Source organism: Pongo abelii, chromosome 9 (genome assembly GCF_028885655.2).
Source record: "Pongo abelii isolate AG06213 chromosome 9, NHGRI_mPonAbe1-v2.0_pri, whole genome shotgun sequence".
Lineage (NCBI taxonomy): Eukaryota > Metazoa > Chordata > Mammalia > Primates > Hominidae > Pongo > Pongo abelii.
The window spans coordinates 19,374,574-19,394,666 of record NC_071994.2 but is presented as its reverse complement, the minus strand read 5'-3'; the positions used below and the strand labels follow the sequence as shown (position 1 = coordinate 19,394,666).

Below are 20,093 nucleotides of genomic sequence, written 5' to 3'. Positions count from 1 at the left end.
CCTCAAATGACTCATTAAACTTTTGTATTTGGCCATATTTAGTATTAATTTATGCATTAACTTTTAGACAAAGTCAAGTATGGCCAAGTAGTCTACATTATATAACAGTACACAAGGACTACATCAGAACTAAGTTGATAAACGTCGAGGATTAACTTAATTATTAAGGATTAAACTCCCTTCTATTAAACTAATCACAACATATAGTAAGTAAATGTAAGTTAAGATTTTCTCTATTTTCTTTCTTTTTTTAAAAAGGCTAGTCAAGTGAAGCAGCAGGACTGGAGAAGAAACAAAATCTGTAACTGGTTGTGATCAATTAGTTGTAAACACCACTGCACTCGGATCAGCCAGATTTTCAAATATTGGTGGATGTCTCCTCTAGAAGCATAATGCAATACCAACATGTTTATGATGGTGACATGCTATTATGCAGAGGAACTCAAGTAAACACAGAGTCGGTTCAAGGTTAATAATGTGGTTTATGACCTCCAACAAAGCTAATTAGAATTAACTAAACTCTGTAAATATGAGATTAAACTAGACTTGATAAATTTAGCCACAAACGAGGAGCATTTTTAGAATATGGGAATCCAATACTCTTCTTCTTTTTTTTTTTTTTTTTTTTGTGATGGAGTCTTACTCTCTTGCCCACGCCAGAGCGCAGTGATGCAATCTTGGCTCACCGCAACCTCTGCCTCCCAGGTTCAAGCGATTCTCCTGCCTCAGCCTCCCGAGTAGCCGGGATTACAGGCCCACGCCACCACATGCGGCTAATTTTTGTATTTTTAGTAAGAGAGGGGTTTTCGCCATGTTGGCCAGGCTGGTCTCAAACTCCTGACCTCAAGTGATCTGTGTGCCTTGGCCTCCCAAAGTGCTGGGATTACAGATGTGAGCCACCGCACCTGGCCTCTGCTTTTGTATTTCATAAGCACTTCAAATTCTCACGTACAATGTGTCTCCCTCAAACTTTGTTATGAGGTCAGCACATTACCCGTCTCACATGAAAATAAATAATAAAAATACTCCAATCTCCAACTAAGTTTATTCAAATTATAAAAGCTGTGTCATAGTAATGACAATTATCTCCTTTACCTTATGAAGACCATCAGAAAATTCTAGTTTGAATACACATGGATGTCGTATTACAATGATGCTTCTCCTTGCTTTTAAATTAAACCTAGTTGGTATTTTTGCTGTTTAAGAGAATATTTAAGTCTGAAGCCCAAGGACAGATTAAAGTGGTATATACAGCCTTTTTTTTTTTTTTTAGATGGACTCTTGCACCTGTTGCCCAGGTTGGAGTGCAATGGTGTGATATTGGCCCACCACAACCTCCGCCTCCCGGGTTCAAGTGATTCTCCTGCCTCAGCCTCCCGAGTAGCTAGGATTACAGGCATGCCACCATGCCTGGCTAATTTTGTATTTTTAGTAGAGGCAGAGTTTCTACATATTGGGTAAGCTGCTCTTGAACTCCCGACGTCAGGTGATCCTCCTGCCTCAGCCTCCCAAAGTGCTGGGATTACAAGCATGAGCCACCACGCTTGGCCTATGCAGCTTTTATTACGTGCTCAAAGATTTAAAAGCTACAAGCTTAAAACTGAATATGTTATGAGAATACAAATTCTTAATTTTTTTTTTAAGACGGAGTCTCACTTTGTTGCCCAGGCTGGAGTGCAGAGGTGTAATCTCGGTTCACTGTAATCTCTGCCTGCTGGGTTCAAGCGATTCTCCTGCCTCAGCCTCCCGAGTAGCTGGGATTACAGGCACCCGCCACGACACCTGGCTAATTTTTGTATTTTTAGTAGAGACAGGGTGTTACCATGTTGGCTGGTCTCAAACTCCTGACCTCAAGTGATCTGCGTGCCTTGGCCTCCCAAAGTGCTGGGATTACAGCCGTGAGCTGTAATTTTTCCTTTTTCTGAGACAGGATCTCACTTTGTTGTTCAAGCTAGAGTGCAATGGTGTGAATATAGCTCACTGCAGCTTCAACCTACCAGGCTCAAGTGATCCTTCCCACCTCAGCCTTCCAAGTAGCTAGGACCACATACTCGTGCCACCAAGCTAGGCTAATATTCTGCAAAGATGGGGTCTTGCCATGTTGCCCAGGCTGGTTTTGAATTCCTGAGCTCAAGTGATCCTCTTGCCTCAAACTCCCAAAGTGCGGGAATTACAGGTATGAGTCACTGCACCTAAGAACCTTGTTTCTCTAGGTGTCTTTTTTTTTTTTAGATAAGAGTTTTGCTCTGTCGCCCAGGCTAGAGTGGCGTGATCTTGGCTCACTGCAACCTTCGCCTCCCAGGTTCAAGCGATTCTCGTGCATCAGCCTCCGAGTAGCTGGGATTACAGGCGCCTGCCACCACGCCCAGCTAATTTTTGTACTTTTAGTAGAGGCAGGGTTTCATCATGTTGCCCAGGCTGGTCTTGAACTCTTAACCTCAGGTGATCCACCCGCCTCAGCCCCCCAAAGTACTGGGATTACAGGCATGAGCCACTGCACCCGGCCTAGGCATCTTTATTTCTATGTATAGAAAGCCTTCCTTAATTTTCCCCCTAAAGAGAAATTATTGTTTAGTATTTTGAATGAAGAGCTCAGTTTAGCAATTTAAAGCAAGAAATTATACAAATTGTTCCACAGAGATTAAAAAGAAAAAGGGGCTAAACTTCACCTAAGTGACATAAGCCCAATATAAAAGATATGTTGGATATCTTGAACCCAACTCATCTTTAGAACCCACTCCATCTTTAAAAACATAATGTTAAATTCAAACACTGAAACAACAAATAATGATTAAAAATGACTTAGAAAAATAAACAGAACTTTGAAACTTCCTTGGCTTCTCACAGTGTAATTTTGCACCCCTTCCCCCACTTTATTTTTGAGACAGGGTCTTGGTTCTCTGTCGCTCAGGCTGGAGTGCAGTGGTACAATTATGGCTTACTGCAGCCTCAAAATCTTGGGCTCAAGCAATCCTCCCATCTCAACCTCCCAAACAGCTGGGACTACAGGTGTGGGCCACTAACTATGCCTGGCTAACTTTTTAAAACAATTTTCTGAAGAGACAGGGCATTGCTGTGTTTTGTTTTTTCTCTTCTTTAAAAGATAGCTGGTTTTAACCACCACTGAGCTAAGAGCTCTCTTTATTAGGCTTAGAACTGTTGACTATTGCTCTTAAATCTCACAGAACTTAGTGTAAGATTTGGATTTTACTTAGATCAAGTTTATCCTGCAATTCTAGGGGTTCTCAATAAAGACAGGCTTAAGAATATATCCTGTTTTATCAGTGGCTTTTCCTACACTACAACTAGTTCTGTTTTAATTAAATAGGAATGGCTCAAGAGCCTCCTTTTACCAGACAGTATCAGCTATGTGTGTCATAAAGGGAGAAAACAGCTTAATACTCATCTAAAGTGTTCACAGAACATTCAGAATTGGTAACAGTGGAATTTTCAACTTTGGAACATATAAGGGATGTTGACAGTGGTCAGGAGTGGAGCCACCTATCCAGAACCACGATCAAGCCTTTTCAGTTCATTAACTGCTAAAAAGCAAACAAAAAGAACCAATATATTATTAGTCATGTCTATCACTGCTACCAAAAGAGAGGAAAAATATTCAAAAGAAAATCTCTTCATGTAAAAGGGAAGTGAAATGCCCTGTAACTTGAGAAAATGCACTTCTAAAATGTGAAGTAGAATAAAATCAGCCTTTTGCTATGTTCTAAAATTATCACTGCAGTTGTATGTGACCTGCTGGCGATTTCTAGGCTATTTAAGAAGTTAACAAAATCATCTGGCACACAACCAGTTTCATTTGGTACATTACTAGTGCTTTTCTACTATGATCAGGGAGCCAGTAGAGTACAAGCATCAATTTGGATAAGTTTTAGACAAAAGAATTCAGCTCTTAACTCTGTTATTGACAAATGTCACTTTTTTAAATTTTCAAAGATCTATTACTTTAGAAACGACTCATAGACTCTTGCCTTCATATGCCATCAGTTTAACAAATAGCTACCAATTCTTAAGATTAACAGGTGGAAGTTTCTTTACACACTGGAAACTTTTTAAAAACTAAAGGAACTGAAGAGCATGAAAGGCTATCTTTTAAAAAATGTATGTAACTAAACTAAATTCTTTTAAGAGTACCTTAAAAATGGAATGAGCCATCCTATTGCCAATTGTTTTAGACCAGAAGATTGCTGGTGATTTTTCATGATCAATTATTTTGCTTCTCTGAAACAAGTACTAATGGCATTTCTTCATATCATTTTGATTTGTACCAACCACGCTTTTTGTAAGATTAGTGGAGGTGAGAAATGAGGTTGCAATGTTAACAGACTAAGTGTTGTATAGAAATGTATAACAAATCTCAGCATGCCACATATATTGACAGTTCAACTATCTAGTTCCTCAGCACAAGCATTTCTATTTTTGGAGACCCATAGCTTAGTCAGTGGCATGATAGAATGGTTATAAAACAATCTTTTAAAATCAAAATCTATTGGCTTATCTTTTCATTTTGGGGCATAGTTTTACACATGATAACAACAGTATGCTGATTTCTAACCATAATAACTCATGCATTCCTTGTTTTAGTTCACACCACGATTCTCAATCAGAGGCTTATACTATTATGACATAAAATCTTTTCTTTTAATAATGTAAATTAATAAGATTTTTCCTCTAAAGTCATTTTGGCCCAATTAGTACAAGGTAAATTGTCTCACCTGTGGAAGTTTCAGAGGATTCTGTAGAATTTGAATCAGTGCCAGTTTTGTCTTTCAAGGTCTGTTTGGCAAGAGTCTCATCTCTACTTTCTTGTGCTTGGCTTTCTTCTTCTTCCTCTTCACCATCTGGAAACTCCCACTGAGACTCGCCCGACTGTTCGTTTACATAGAAATACCGTCTATGATCCCTAAATTACAAGAAAGAAAACACATGTTTTAAAACCCGTTCTCCTACAAAGACACTTCCATTTGGTCCTGTCCCAGGACAGCAGTCTGCTCTCACAGGGACGAACCTCTTAACGGACTGCTATTCACAAAGGCAACAAAGAGCTTTGACAATTGAGAATGGAGAACCAAGGATAATTCAAAGCTATTTGCACTGCCAGCAACTCTGTGAATACAGCCCTGAACCCTCTCACTCCAACAGATGAGACTTAGAAAACACTTTTCTCTTTTTTTGTTATTTGCCAATGCATAACAGGGTTTCAAGTTTCATTAATGAAGGGACTCAATCGCCTAGAACACTAATTTCCCTTCCAAAGAAGAGAACAACGAAGTTTGTGAAAGGTGACTCTTCCCCTCTTGGACCGTGGAATTCACATTTCATATTCTTGATATCAAACACAGTGAAAGCTAAAGAGAGGGAGAGGATCTGGGAGCTGAAAAATAAAAGAGCAAAGATTTCAAATAACGAAAAAAAAATCAAGAAAAGCCAAATATATAAAGAAATGTTTTCATCTGACCTGCTGGCAGAGGATAGTAATCTTGTTCTTCATTCACATCTTCAGCCACGAAGTTTTCCTTAACTTCACCGAGGTTAATCAGGAGTAGTTGCTTCCAGAGGTCCTGTAAAGCGCACAGAGCTCTCGCATGCGCTTAACCCCCAAGCCCGCCCTACTCCGTGCAACACTCTGGAGAGTAAAAACCAGCTTTGTCCATATCTTGGGAAAAAATCCGTTACATGGAACACTTTAAACATTGCTTTTGTTTCTCCAATGTGTGGCTGGCCAAACTTTGTGCTTGCGGTGCTTTGCCTGCCCAGCACCGCTAACTGCAGCTGCTCTCAGTCTCCAGACAGGCTGTCATGTCGTCAGATGGTGGTGATCACAAATCATGTCTGAGATGTCAAAGGTGAAAGGTGAAAAGGGGAGAAGAGTGCGTACCTGTCCCAGTGGCAGGACCAGCCTTTAGGAGTGGCGTTTATTTCATACTGTTTTAGTTGTTCTGCTGCATCCTGAAGTTTTCGTTTAAGGTAGTTTCCATTAAGAGCCCCTTCCCGCCAGTCTGCAATTCGAGTCTAGAATAAGCAGACAAATAAGTTAAAGACTTATTATTACATGTCAGGAGACACAGGCAAAGGGGATATAAACCTTCTGCTCCAAGACTATATCCCTGTGCTCTGGCAGGAGAATAGACCAGAGAGGAAAATAAACCCCATCTTCATCTCATAAAATAATCTTAAGGCCAGGCATGGTGGCTCACGCCTGTAATCTTAGCACTTTGGGAGGCTGAGGCGGGTGGATCACCTGAGGTCAGGAGTTCAAGGCCAGCCTGGCCAACAAGGTGAGACCCTGTCTCTACTAAAAATACAAAAATTAGCTGGGCGTGGTGGCAGGCGCCTGTAATCCCAGCTACTCGGGAGGCTGAGGCAGGAGAATCAATTGAACCCGGGAGGCGGAGGTTGTGGTGAGCCGAGATTGTGCCATTGTACTCCAGCCTGGGCGACAAGAGTTAAACTCCGTCTCAAAAAAACATCTTAAGTACACAGCAGAGTTCTGAAAAATGAAATTGGGTTCCAGTATATTTTTACACTACCAACTCTCCAATATGTGTGAAAATGAGTAGTAGTAGTTTTGTCTTCCCCTTTGGACTTATTAAGATTGGTTTCCCCAGTAGTTTTACTTTTTCTGGGAGATAGTTCACTTATTCCAGTACTGTTAGTAATCACAGTTAACGGTTCAGTTCTTCTTTTTTTTTTTTTTTTTTGAGACGGACTTGGACTCTGGCTCTGTCGCCCAGGCTAGAGTACAGTGGAGCAATCTCTGCTCGCAACCTCCACCTCCTGGGTTCAAGCGATTCTCCTGCCTCAGCTTCCCGAGTAGCTGGGATCACAGGTGTGTGGCCACCATGCCCGGCTAATTTTGTATTTTTAGTAGAGATGGAGTTTCACCATGTTGGTCAGGCTGGTCTCGAACTCCTGACCTTGGTGATCTACCTGCCTCGGCCTCCCAAAGTGCTGGGATTACAGGTGTGAGCCACCGTGCCTGGCCAAGGGTTCAGTTCTTAAGAAAATTAGTCAGCTTCCTACAGGAGCTCCTTACCTAAGGAGCCATTTTGTAAAGTATGCAGGTTACAAATAGGACTCAACTTTTCTTTTTAAACAGACTTATAATGCTTTAACACTTACAAAGTACCTTCAACATTACATGGCCTCATCTGACCATGAGAATATAATTTTAATTTGTGAGAAAAAAGTCTATTTACTGTGCTTTGGTTAATAAAGTTTATTTCCTGGATTGTTGGCTCAAATATTCTTCAAGGTTAAAAATTTAAATTTAGGCTTAAAATGTAAGCAAGACAGAATCGTAACACATACAGCATTTCATTCAAACACTTAACTGTTTATGCCAAAAAAAAAAAAAAAAAAAAAAAAAAGACTTACCTCAGTCTGTAAGAGCAGCACATGAAAGTTGGAGATGGATTGTCTATTAATGCCTAGAAATTCAAATTTACTTGTCAGGGTATTTGCCAGTTCTCCAATCTGAAACTATAATGCAAAAAAGAAAAAAAGTAAAACTAGAATCCGTAACATTTTCTGTATTATGTACAATCCTTCATTTATTCTTATAGATATTAGAAACATGGGTCTGCCTATAAACAGCCTTCCCCAAACAGCTGTATTTAGTTATCCAGAATATAAAATTCTAATTTATAGTAACATAATACACATAACAAAGTGACAAATAATGACAGGAATCAAATGCATATCTACATAATCACAATGCATTTTAAAAATTATTCAAAACAATTATTTTGTTTCAGACAAAGGTCTTGCTATTGCCCAGGGTGCTCCTGAACTCCTGGTCTCAAGTCAGCCTCCCGCCTTAGTCTCCGAAAGTGCTGAGATTACAGATGTGAGCCACCGTGCCCAGCCCATCATAATGCATTCTAATACAACATGGAATTCAATAGTTGCAAATGGATCCCAATATTGAAAAGCTAAACTCAAAGAGCAGAATTAGAATGGTGGTTGCCAGGGGCTGGAGACAGGGGGATATGGGGAGATATTGGTCAAAGAATACCAAACTTTCAGTTATAAAATAAATTTTGGGGCCGGGTGTGGTGGCTCACACCTGTAATCCCAGCACTTTGGGAGGCTGAGGCAGGCGGATCACAAGGTCAAGAGATAGAGACCATCCTCGCCAACATCGTGAAACCCCGCCTCTACTAAAAATACAAAAATTAAGTGGGCATGGTGGTGCACACCTGTAGTCCCAGCTACTCGGGAGGCTGAGGCAGGAGAATTGCTTGAACCCGGGAGGTGGAGGTTGCAGTGAGCCAAGACTGTGCCACTGCAATCCAGCCTGGTGACAGAGCAAGACTCCGTCTCAAAAAAAAAAAAAAAAAAAAAATTGGAAATCTAAAGCACTGCATGGTGACTACAGTTAACAATGCCTGAAATTTGTTAAGAGTATAGATCTTATGTGTTATCCCCACATACAAACACAAGACAACTCTCCAAGGTAAGGTGATATGTAAGTTACTTTACCTGGTTTGTGATAATCATATCTTAATATATACATATAACAAATTATGACATAGTACATGCAAGATATATGTATAGTCAATTACAGCTCAATGAAGCTAGAAAAAATAGATCCTGAATGATATAAATACCAATATTGTCAAATTGCCATTTATCCATTAATTCCTTATATTAGCCACCTGCTGAAGCCTGAAACAAAATTAATTATTCCAGTCCCTTCTACTTGGTTGTTTCCTAACTAGTAACTGGATACTCTTTCAAGTCAAAGGAATATGTTAAGTGGTTTTTCCAACAGACCACCCTTAAACAGCCAATACTTATTTGGTCCAACTCTCCCATGAGATTAGGTTAGAAATGCAATTCAAACTAAATTTGCCTTTGTGTAAAGACAAGTATTTCACAGAGGAATTAAATCTGTGACTTTTCTCCCAAACTAGAGCAGCCTATAAGCTACTGCTTCTCAAACAGAGGCTTAATTTGAAGAAAGCAATTGAGCAGTTAGAATTGTAGATAATTTCTCAGTATCAAGTAAGCCTTAATTATTTCAGACTTAAATATGATCTTTTCACCTAACCAAGTAAACAATTTAGGTTTGGAAACAGTAAAGATTACTTTTACTACTTGTTAACAGAAAGCAGTTTAATAAATGGCATTAAAAAAAAATTGGGGCCCGGTGCGGTGGCTCACACCTGTAATCCCAGCACTTTGGGAGGCCGAGGCAGGTGGATCACGAGGTCAGGAGATCCAGACCATCCTGGCTAACATGGTGAAACCCCGTCTCTACTAAAAATACAAAAAATTAGCCAGGCGTGGTGGCGGGCACCTGTAGTCCCAGCTACTCGGGAGGCTGAGGCAGGAGAATGGTGTGAACCCAGGAGGTGGAGCTTGCAGTGAGCCGAGATCGTGCCACTGCACTCCAGCCTGGGCAACAGAGCGAGACACCGACTCACAAAAAAAAAAAAAAAAACTTGCCAGGCGTGGAGGTGGGTGCCTGTAATCTCAGCTACTTGGGAGGCTGAAGCAGAAGTGCTTGAACCTGGGAGGCAGAGGTTGCAGTGAGCCAAGATCGGGCCACTGCACTCCAGCCTGGATGGCAGAGCAACACTCCCTCTTGGAAAAAAGAAAAGAAAAAAAAAAAAAAAAAATTTTGGTGGGCTGGGCGCAGTGGCTCACGCCTGTAATCCCAGCACTTTGGGAGGCCAAGGTGGGGGAATCACGAGGCCAGGAGTTCGAGACCAGCCTGGCCAACATGGTGAAACCCCGTTTCTACTAAAAATACAAAAATTAGCTGGGAGTGGTGGTGCGTGCCTGTAATCCCAGCTACTGGGGAGGCTGAAGCAGGAGAATGGCTTGAACCCAGGAAGCAGAGGTTGCAGTGAGCTGAGATTGTGCCACTGCACTCCAGCCTGGGTGACAGAGCAAGACTCCGTCTCAAAATAATGATAATAATAATAATAAAAATTTGTCAAGTTGCATTAAGTAATATACATACTTTCAAATCCTGTTCTTCTTCTACTTTTGGTGTTGTTTGTACTTTTATTTTCTCTGGAGATTCTTCTACTTCCACCTCTTTATCTGAATTCTCATCTATTTTTTCTGAATTTTCAGCACCAATTGCTGTAAAAAAAAATCTAAAATTAAACCAAAGTACCAATACTTATAGAACACTATATACATTTTCCCCCATAGCAGATATCTGCAAAAGATTATTAGTTCTTTCTCTCTTGCCTGTTTTACTTACTTGTTAAAACTCTTCAAACATGTTAGCCTACTGTCTTTATAACCCAAAAACAATTCAGGGCCGGGCGCAGTGGCTCACGCCTGTAATCCTACCACTTTGGCATTTGGAGGTGAGCAGATCACGAGGTCAGGACATCAAGACCATCCTGGCTAACACAGTAGAACCCTGTCTCTACTAAAAATACAAAAAATTAGCCACGCATGGTGGCAAGTGCCTGTAGTCCCAGCTGAGGCAGGAGATTTGCTTGAACCCAAGAGGCGGAGGTTGCAGTGAGCCAAGATTGCGCCACTATACTCCAGCCTGGGTGACAAGAGTGAGACTCCGTCTCAAAAAATAAATAAATAGAATAAAAATTCTTTATAATCAACTTTCTTAAAATACATCTATAAGTAAAATTTACTTTAGCCTATCAAATTACCCTGAAGTTTCTGCTTTCTCCTTCTCCTTAACATCTTTTCTAATCTCTTCCAGAATATCACTGCTTCAATTACTTACAATAGCTAGACAGCAAACCTGAGTATGTAAGAATTCTTTAACAAGTTGCAGGGGAAGGTGCTCAAAAGAGCAACATTATTAGCATTATTATTTTTTAGAGACAGGGTCTCATTCTGTCACCCAGGCTGGAGTGCAGTGGCATGATCTCGGCTCACTGCAGCCTCGACCTCCTAGGCTCAACAGATCCTCGCACCTCAACCTCCCAAGTAGCTGGGACTACAGGCAGGTGCCACCGTGTTCAGCTAGTTTTTGTATTTTTAGTAGAGATGGGGTTTCGCCATGTTGCCCAGGCTGGTCTCAAACTCCTGGACTCACGTAATCTGCCTGCCTCAGCCTCCCAATGTGCTGGGATTATAGGTGTAAGCCACTGCACCCAGGTTGCATCATAATTTTTTTTTTTTTGAGACGGAGTTTCGCTCTTGTTGCCCAGGCTGGAGTACAGTGGCGTGATCTTAGCTCACTGCAACCTCTACCTCCCAGGTTCAAGTGATTCTCCTGCCTCAGCCTCCCAAGTAACTGGGATTACAGGCATGTGCCACCAAGCCTGGCTAATTTTGTATTTTTAGTAGAGATGGGGTTTCACCATGTTAATCAGGCTAGTCTCAAACTACTGACTGGTGATCCGCCCGGCTAGGCCTCTCAAAGCGCTGGCATTACAGGCGTTAGCCACCACGCCCGGCATGCATCATTATTTTCAAACCATCTGGTAACTTCCTTCCTGACCTGGTGAAGACTTACAGACATCTATATTGAATCCACCTACTTAGTTGGTGCTATTGGTAATGGGAATCTCCAAAAGAGAAGAGGTCTACCAACTTCAACGGAGCACACAATATGAACTCTTTTATCTTTGCTTTGCAACACCTGCATACTCAAACTAATTCACACAGCCTGAATGACTGCCAGTTAAAAAGCCAAAAATGGCCGGGGACGGTGCCTCGCGCCTGTAATCCCAGCACTTTGGGAGGCTGAGGCAGGTGGATCACCTGAGGTCAGTTCAAGACCAGCCTGGCCAACATGGTGAAACCCTGCCTCTACTAAAAATACAAAAAATTAGCTGGGCGTGGTGCTGGGCGCCTGTAATCCCAGCTACTCAGGGGGCCGAGGCAGGAGAATCGCTTGAACCTGGGAGGTGGAGGTTGCAGTGAGCCGAGATTGCACCATTGCAGTCCAGCCTGGGCAACAAGAGCAAAGCTCCGTCTAAAAAATAATAATAATTTTTTAAAAAGCCAAAAATACCTCAAATGTGAAAACCATGACTTTGGTTAATCCTTCATCTTCAGGATTAGAAGTAAAAATGTGACTTTAAATAGCTTTTAATATTTTAAACTTTTTTTTTTTTTGAGATGGAATCTTTGTTGCCCAGGCTGGAGAACAGTGGAGCTATCTCGGCTCATTGCAACCTCAACCTCCTGGGTTCAAGCAATTCTCCTGCCTCAGCCTTCCAAGTAGCTGGGGCTTCAGGCGTTTGCCACCATGCCCAGCTAATTTTTTTTTTTTTTTTTTTTTCTAGTAGAGACAGGGTTTTGTCATGTTGGCCGGGCTGGTTTCAAACTCCTGGCCTCAAGTGATTTGTCCACCTCAGCCTTCCAAACTGCTGGGATTACAGATGTGAGGCACGGTGCCTGGCTTTTTTTTTGAGGCACGGTCTTACTGTTGCCCAGGTGGGAATATAGTGGTATGATCACAGCTTATTGCAGTCTTGACCTCCTCCAGCCTCATTTTTTGTTTTTTAGTAGAGACAAATTCTCACTATGTTGCCCAGTTTGGTCTCGAACTCCTGGACTCAAGTAATCCTCCTGCCTCAGCCTCCCAGAATGCTGGGATTAAAGGTGAGCCATTGCATCCGGCCTAAAACTTTTTATTAAGTCCTTAACCTTATAATATAATAGCCTGGCTCTCCTTTTGCCTGATCATTAATATTCCCTCTTTATTATCAAATTGTCTGAAACAAAATCTTCCCACTAATCCCATTTGTTAATTTTTAATGCCATTATATATTAAAAGTCTTCTATCTGGTGGCAGGTCCAAGAATTTAACAATTTTAAGGATGGCTAGAGTTAAAGACTAGAATGTTTTGGAGGGCAAGTACACAGGCTCTATTAAATTAGAATGCACACACCCCTTTGACCTAGCAATATACCACTAGGAATCTTTACTGTTGTGAAACTAGAATGCACATAAAATATATTCATCAGGATGTTACCACAGTATTATTTATTGTGAAACAGCTTAACAAATGCATATAATATAAAGAATAAAATTAGCTCAGTGAGGTGGCACAAGCCTATAATTCCAGCACTTTGGGAGAGCGAGGAAGGAGCTATCAATTGAGCCCATGAATTCAAAGCTGCATTATGATTATGTCAACTACATTCGGCCTGGATGACAGAGTAAAATCCTGTCTCCTTTTTCTTTTGAGATGGGAGTTTTGCTCTTGTTGCCCAGGCTGGAGTGCAATGGCGTGATCTCGGCTCACCACAACCTCTGCCTTCCAGGTTCAAGCGATTCTCCTGCCTCAGCCTCCTGAGTAGCTGGGATTACAGGCATGCGCAACCACGCCTGGCTAGTTTTATATATTTTTGTTTGTTTGTTTGTTTAGTAGAGACAGGGTTTCTCCACGTTGGTCATGCTGGTCTTGAACTCTCACCCTCGGGTGATCCACCTGTCTCGGTCTCCCAAAGTGCTTGGATTATAGGCGTGAGCCAGGCCAACATCCTATCTCTTAAAAGAAACAAAAATTCAAGTAAATTGGTCAGGCGCAGTGTCTCACGCCTGTAATCCAAACACTTTGGGAGGCAGAGACGGGCGGATCACCTGAGGTCGGGAGTTCGAGATTAGCCTGGCCAACATGGTGAAACCCTGTCTGTACTAAAAATACAAAAATTAGCTGGGCATGGAGGCGCGCGCCTGTAATCCCAGCTACTCGGGAGGCTGAGATAGGAGAACTGCTTGTACCCGGGCGGTGGAAGTTGCAGTGAGCCACGATCGTGACACTGTGGTCCAGCCTGGGTGACAGAGTGAGACCCCGTCTCAAAAAAAAAAGTAAATATAACATGGCTTATTAAAATATCAAAATATTAACATGTTAATATTGAGTTTTCCCAGGCTTCTCTGCCATCACAGCCACACCAGACATGACCTCTACCCTCATGGTGTCAGTCATTATGTTCCTTTAGCTTCCTCATGGACAGATCTTTAAGCACAATATACATAATGTATTTGTTTTTTTTTCCCCGAGACAGAGTCTCACTCTGTCACCTAGGCTGAAGTGCAGTGGCACAAACTCGGCTCACTGCAACTTCCGCCTCCTGGGTTCAGGTGATTCTCCTGCCTCAGTCTCCCACGTAGCTGGGATTACAGGCGAGTACCACCAGGTGCAGATAATTTTGTATTTTTAGTAGAGACGGGGTTTCGCCATGTTGGCCAGGATGGTCTCGATCTCCTGACCTCGTGATCTGCCTGCCACGGCCTCCCAAAGTGCTGGGATTATAGACTTCAGCCACTGCACTCAGCCACATTTTTTTTTTTTTTTTTTTTTTTTTGTGATGGAGTCTCCTTCTATTGCCCAGGCTGGAGTGCAGTGGCGCCATCTCAGCTCACCACAACCTCCACCTCCCCAGTTCAAGTGATTCTCCTACCTCAGTCTCCCAAGTAGCCACTACGTCCAGCCTATTTTGCAATTTTGGTAGAGACAGGGTCTCACCATGTTGGCCAGGCTGGTCTTGAACTCCTGACCTCAGGTGATCCACCCACCATGGCATCCCAAAGTGCTGGGATTACAGGCGTGAGCCACCATGCACCAGTCTGTTTTTCTTTTTCTTTTGAGGCAGGGTCTTGCTCTGTCACTAAGGATGGAGTGTAGTGGTGTAATCATAGCTCACTGCAGCCTCGAACTCCTGGGCTCAAGCTATCTTCCTCCCTCAACATCCTGAGCAGCTGGGATTCTATCCGTGTGCCACCACACTGGCTAATTTTTAAAAAACATTTTAGAGATGGTGTCTTGCTATATTGTCCAGGCTGGTCTTGACTCCTGGCCTCAAATGATCTTTCTGCTTTACCCTCCGAAAGTAAATATTATTGTTTCTATGATTAAGCCACATTGATGCCCATAACTATGGTACGTTCACTTTGTCACTGCTGCTTAGTATTCCTTTCTAAGAGTACACCACAGGGCTGGGTGTGGTGGCTCATGCCTGTAATCCGGGTGTGGGGGCTCACGCCTGTAATCCCAGCACTTTGGGAGGCCGAGGCGGGTGGATCACAAGGTCAGGAGTTCAAGAACAGCCTGGCCAAGATGGTGAAACCCCGTCTCTACTAAAAATACAAAAATTAGCCAGGTGCAGTGGCAGGCGCCTGTAATCCCAGCTACTTGGGAGGCTGAGGCCGGAGAATCGCTTGAACTCGGAGGGTGGAGGTTGCAGTGAGCTGAGATCCTCCACTTCACTCCAGCCTGGGCGACAGAGTAAGACTCCGTCTCAAAAAAAATAAAAAAATAAAGAATGCACCACAATTTATCTATGATACCTCTAATGGACATTTGAGTGCTCTATAGGGTTTTTTTCCATAGTACAAATGCAGCAATTTTTTTTTTTAGTGAAACATGGACACAATTTAAATGTCCATCAACAGTGGGTAGAGTTAAATACGCACATCTACACCACTCAGTTTTAACCAATGAACAATAATTTTTAAGGCACGTTGTTAAGTGAAAACTGTATGTTGCCTAATAATCTATATGCTCTCATATATGGTAAAATTTACATATATACATATAAACACACTCATACATACCTAACTGTAAACGTATATAAAGAACATGGTCTGGAAGGATATATGTTTATAAAGGACAGAGAAAATAGCTGGGCGCAGCTGGGATTACATGCCTGTAATCCCATTGCTTTGGGAGGCCAAGGTGGGCAGATCACCTAAGGTCAGAAGTTTGAGACCAGCCTGGCCAACATGGTGAAACCCCATTTCTACTAACAACACAAAAACTAGCTGGGCATGGTAGTAGGCGCCTGTAATCCCAGCTATTCGGGAGGCTGAGGCAGAGAATTGCTTGACCCTGGGAGCTGGAGGTTCCAGTGAGCAGAGATTGTACCACTGCACTCCAGGCTGGGGAACACAGCAAGACTCCGTCTCAAAAAAAAAAAAAAAAAACGACCATGGGGTAGGGAGCAAGAATAATGAAAAGATAAAGAGGATTTACAGAATTTTCCTTTATGTTATTCCGAACTGCCAACTGAAAAGAAAAAATTCAGGCTAGGGGTGGTGGCTCATGCCTGTAATCCCAGCACCTTGCAAGGCCAAGGTGGGCAGGTCACCTGAGGTCAGGAGTTCGAGACCAGCCTTGCCAACATGGCGAAACTCCATCTCTACTGAAGAATACAAAAAATTAGCTGGGCGTGGTGGTGGGCTCCTGTAATCCCAGCTACTCAGGAGGCTGAGGCAGCAGAATCACTTGAACCCAGGAGGCACAGGTTGCAGTGAGACAAGACTGCACCATTGCACTCCAGCCTGGGCAACAAGAGTGAAACTCCGTCTCAAAAAATATAAATAAAAAGAAGAAATTCAAACAAGGATGTCTGCCTTTATTTATCACCTGTTTTTTTTGTTTGTTTGTTTGTTTGGTTCTTCGTTCCTTTTTTTTCTTTTTTCTTTTTAAAGAAACCAGGGTCTTGCTATGTTGCCCAGCTAGCCTGGAAACTCCTAGGGTCCAGGGATCCTTCTGCCTCAGTTTCCTGTGAAGCAACACTGGGCTGTTTTTGAACCACAATCCATAAAAGTATTTTCTTCTAGGTGTACTCAACTAAGGTTTGGGGTACTTATCTTACTGCTAACTTTCCACTACAGAATTAGGGCCACAGCTGAAAGCGGTGGCTCACGCCTGTAATCCCAGCACTTTGGGAGGCGGGTGAATCAACTGAGATCAGGAGTTCGAGACAGCCTGGCCAACATGGCTAAATTCCGTCTCTACTAAAAATACAAAAAATAGCCAGGCGCAGTGGCAGGCACCTATAATTCCAGCTACTCAGGAGGCTGAGGTAAGAGAATTGCTTGAATCTAGGAGGCGGAGGTTGCAGTGAGCCAAGATCACGCCTTTGTACTCCAGCCTGGGTGACAGAGTGAGACCTCCGTCTCAAAAAGGAAAAGAAAAAAAAAATTAGGGCCAAATGGAGATTCAAATATTAGCTTTATCCAGGGATCTCTGAAAATAGATTTAAAAATGCAGCAGGATCTCTTTGACCTTACCATGAATGAATGGTAAGGTCCTTATTACCTGAATGAAGACAACTTGGGTCCTCATGACACAATCAAACTCTCTACCCACCCACACAGAGGCTGGGCAATGTAGACAGAGAAGAAATGGGACTGGACTCTGAATACACCACCACCCAGTGGATGTCAGCCTCTCAGGCTCTTACTCCTTTACTAGAAATAGATTCGGAAAAGGTAGAGAGGTGGATGGAAGCTTCCTTCCCAGCACTTCTCCCAAAGAGTAAAAGTACAATCTCCCGTTTTGTTGAAGAGGAAACAAAAAAAGAGAGAATTTCCTTCCCCTCTATATCTTTCAACTCTGAAGTTTAATGTGAAGCACAAATTACCAGTTTCTCCATTTTCTGGAGTATCTCGTCCAGTTTTACTAGAACTCCTGCTGGTAGATTCTGGACTGGTAGCTCGAACAAACATCTTCCATTTTCCTCTTTTAGACATAAGCCTACGCATTCCATCTTGAGATGCTGGCTGGCTGATATCAGAACGTGGACTAGACCCTGACACACTACCATCTCCTTCCTCCAAGGCTCGCAACTCTGCCTACAAAGAACATGACAAGTTAGTGTCATTAACTGCTTATTAATACGTATAATCAGAATAATAGCCAAGACTATGTTGTTGAAATTTAAATCCTTTGAGAACAGAAAGCATTTTTTTTTTTGGAGACAGGATCTCCCTCTGTTGCCCAGGCTGGAGTGCAGCGGCATGATCATGGCTCGCTGCAGCTACAACCTTGTGAGCTCAGGCAATCCTCCCACCTCACCCTTCCAAGTAGCTGGAACTACAGGCACATGTCATCACACTTTTTTTTTCTAATAAGAGATGACATCTGGGTATGTTGCTCACATTGGTCTCAACTTCTGGGCTCAAGTGATCTCCTGCTCAGCCTCCCAAAGTCCTGGGACTACAGGCATGAGCCACTGCACTCGGCTGACTCACTCTAGTTTTATTTTTTAATTTTGCCAATTTTTTTGTGGGTACATAGTAAATGTATATATTTATGGGATACATGAGATGTTTTGACACAGGTATGAAATGTGAAATAAGCACATCATGGAGAATGGGATAACCATCCCCTCAAGCATTTATCCTTTGAGTTACAAATAATCCAACTCCATTCTTTAAAGTTATTTTAAAATATACAGTAATTATTGACTACAGTCACCCTACTGTGCTATCAAATAGTAGGTCTTATTCATTCTTTCCATTTTTTTCTGGTACCCATTTGTATAAGTCTGAGTAATGTCAAGTCTCTTTATTGATTATCAACTACCTGTTGTGGGAAGTCAGGGATCCTGAATGGAGGGACCAGCTGGAGCCGTGGCAGAGGAACATAAATTGTGAAGATTTCATTTTAATATGGACATTTATCAATTCCCAAATAACACTTTTACAATTTCTTTTGCCTTTCTTACTTTAATCTCTTAATCCTGTTATCTTAGTAAGCTGAGGATGTACGTCACCTCAGGACCCGTTATAAGTGTGTTAACCATACAAATTGATTGTAAAACGTGTGTTTGAACAGTATGAAATCAGTGCACCTTGAAAAAGAACAGACTAACAGCAATTTTTAGGGAACAAAGGAAGAAAACCATAAGGTCTCACTGCCTGCAGGGTCAGGCAAAAAGAGCCATATTTTTCTTCTTGCAGAGAGCCCACAAATGGACGTGCAAGTAGGGAAGATATCGCTAAATTCTTTTCCTAGCAAGGAATATTAATATTAATACCCTGGGGAAGGAATGCATTCCTGGGGAGAGGTCTATAAACTGCCGCTCTGGGAATGTCTGTCCTATGCGGTTGAGATAAGGACTGAGATACGCCCTGGTCTCCTGCAGCACCCTCACGCTTATTAGGGTGGGGAAAAACCCGGCCCTGGTAAATCTGTGGTCAGAATGGTTCTCTGCTCTTGAACCCTGTTTTCTATTGTTTAAGATGTTTATCAAGACAGCATGTGCACCACTGAACATAGACCCTTATCAGTACCTTTTTGCCCTTTGAAGCACATGATCCCTGTTCTTACACCCCCCTCCCCTTTTGAAACCCTTAATAAAAAACTTGCTGGTTTGAGGCTCCGGTGGGCATCATAGTCCCACTGATATGTGATGTCACCCGGGGAGGCCCAGCTGTAAAATTCCTCTTTGTACTCTTTCTCTCTATTTCTCAGCTGGCCAACACTTACGGAAAATAGAAAGAACATAGGTTGAAATATTGGGGGCGAGTTCCCCCGATAACTACCAAAAGTATCATCGAGAACCAAAAAACCTACAACTTTGTAGTTTAAAGTTTTTGCTGTGTAAGCTTCAACATACCTAGATGATGGGATAAGAAAAACAAAATCCCAATAATGGTTGTAAGTCAAGCACAATGATCCCTGTAGAGTAGTACTGAGGAAAAAACATTCTACAAGTAACTTTCAAAAGCTTACTTTTTTCCTTTCCAAAACTAGCTCCAGTTCAAGGGTATCTTGTTCCTCTTCCTCCTCACTTTCTCCAGATTGGACAACACTGCAAAGATCCTCCTGAGAAGGGTCTTCTATATTGTCCAACATAATTTCCTGTGGCTTTACTATTGTTGTTGCTTCTTCTACTGTTGTACTTGTTTCTTTTACTTCTGAAACTGGCTCTTCTTTACAAATTACTTTTCTTCTCCATCTCTCTTCTTCTTCTTTTATTCCCTCAGGCAATAAAGGAGCAAGCAGCGATGCTGCCACCCCTTTCTTCTCCTCCTCACTATTTGAGAGAGCCTGAATTCCTTCATTTACTTCCTATAAACAAAATAATTTAGTCTCATTTAATTCTGAAACAAATCTCACGTGCACATACATTCAATTGCACATACATTCATATTAACTGTTTTCAGTAGCTGAATACTCAAGGTAAAAACCACTTTTTTTTTTTTTTGAGATGGAGTCTCGCACTGTCACCCAGGCTGGAGTGCAGTGGCACAATCTTGGCTCACTGCAACCTCTGCCTCCCGGATTCAAGCTATTCTCCTGTCTCAGCCTCCCGAGTAGCTGGGATTATAGGTGCCCGCCACCATGCCCAGCTAATTTTTTGTATTTTTAGTAAAGGCCTTTCACCAC

The 20,093-nt window shown here is 42.2% G+C and overlaps 1 protein-coding gene and 1 pseudogene across 4 annotated transcripts in view; one reads left to right on the top strand and one right to left on the bottom strand.

The window, feature by feature from the left end:
• The window catches only part of FNBP4 (formin binding protein 4), a 49,932-nt gene that overhangs the window by 8,908 nt on the left and 20,931 nt on the right, over positions 1-20,093 (bottom strand). For all 4 annotated transcript variants that reach the window (XM_024255129.3, XM_054525743.2, XM_024255131.2 and 1 more), the window contains exons 7-12: positions 19,437-19,775; positions 17,341-17,551; positions 9,989-10,113; positions 7,393-7,497; positions 5,894-6,027; positions 4,731-4,918 (exon numbers count right to left, since the gene is read on the bottom strand). In XM_024255129.3, coding sequence (XP_024110897.1) covers positions 4,731-4,918; positions 5,894-6,027; positions 7,393-7,497; positions 9,989-10,113; positions 17,341-17,551; positions 19,437-19,775 — 1,102 coding nt within the window. The remainder of the gene's footprint in view (positions 1-4,730; positions 4,919-5,893; positions 6,028-7,392; positions 7,498-9,988; positions 10,114-17,340; positions 17,552-19,436; positions 19,776-20,093) is intronic.
• LOC112135675 (small nucleolar RNA U13) lies at positions 913-1,004 on the top strand (annotated as a pseudogene).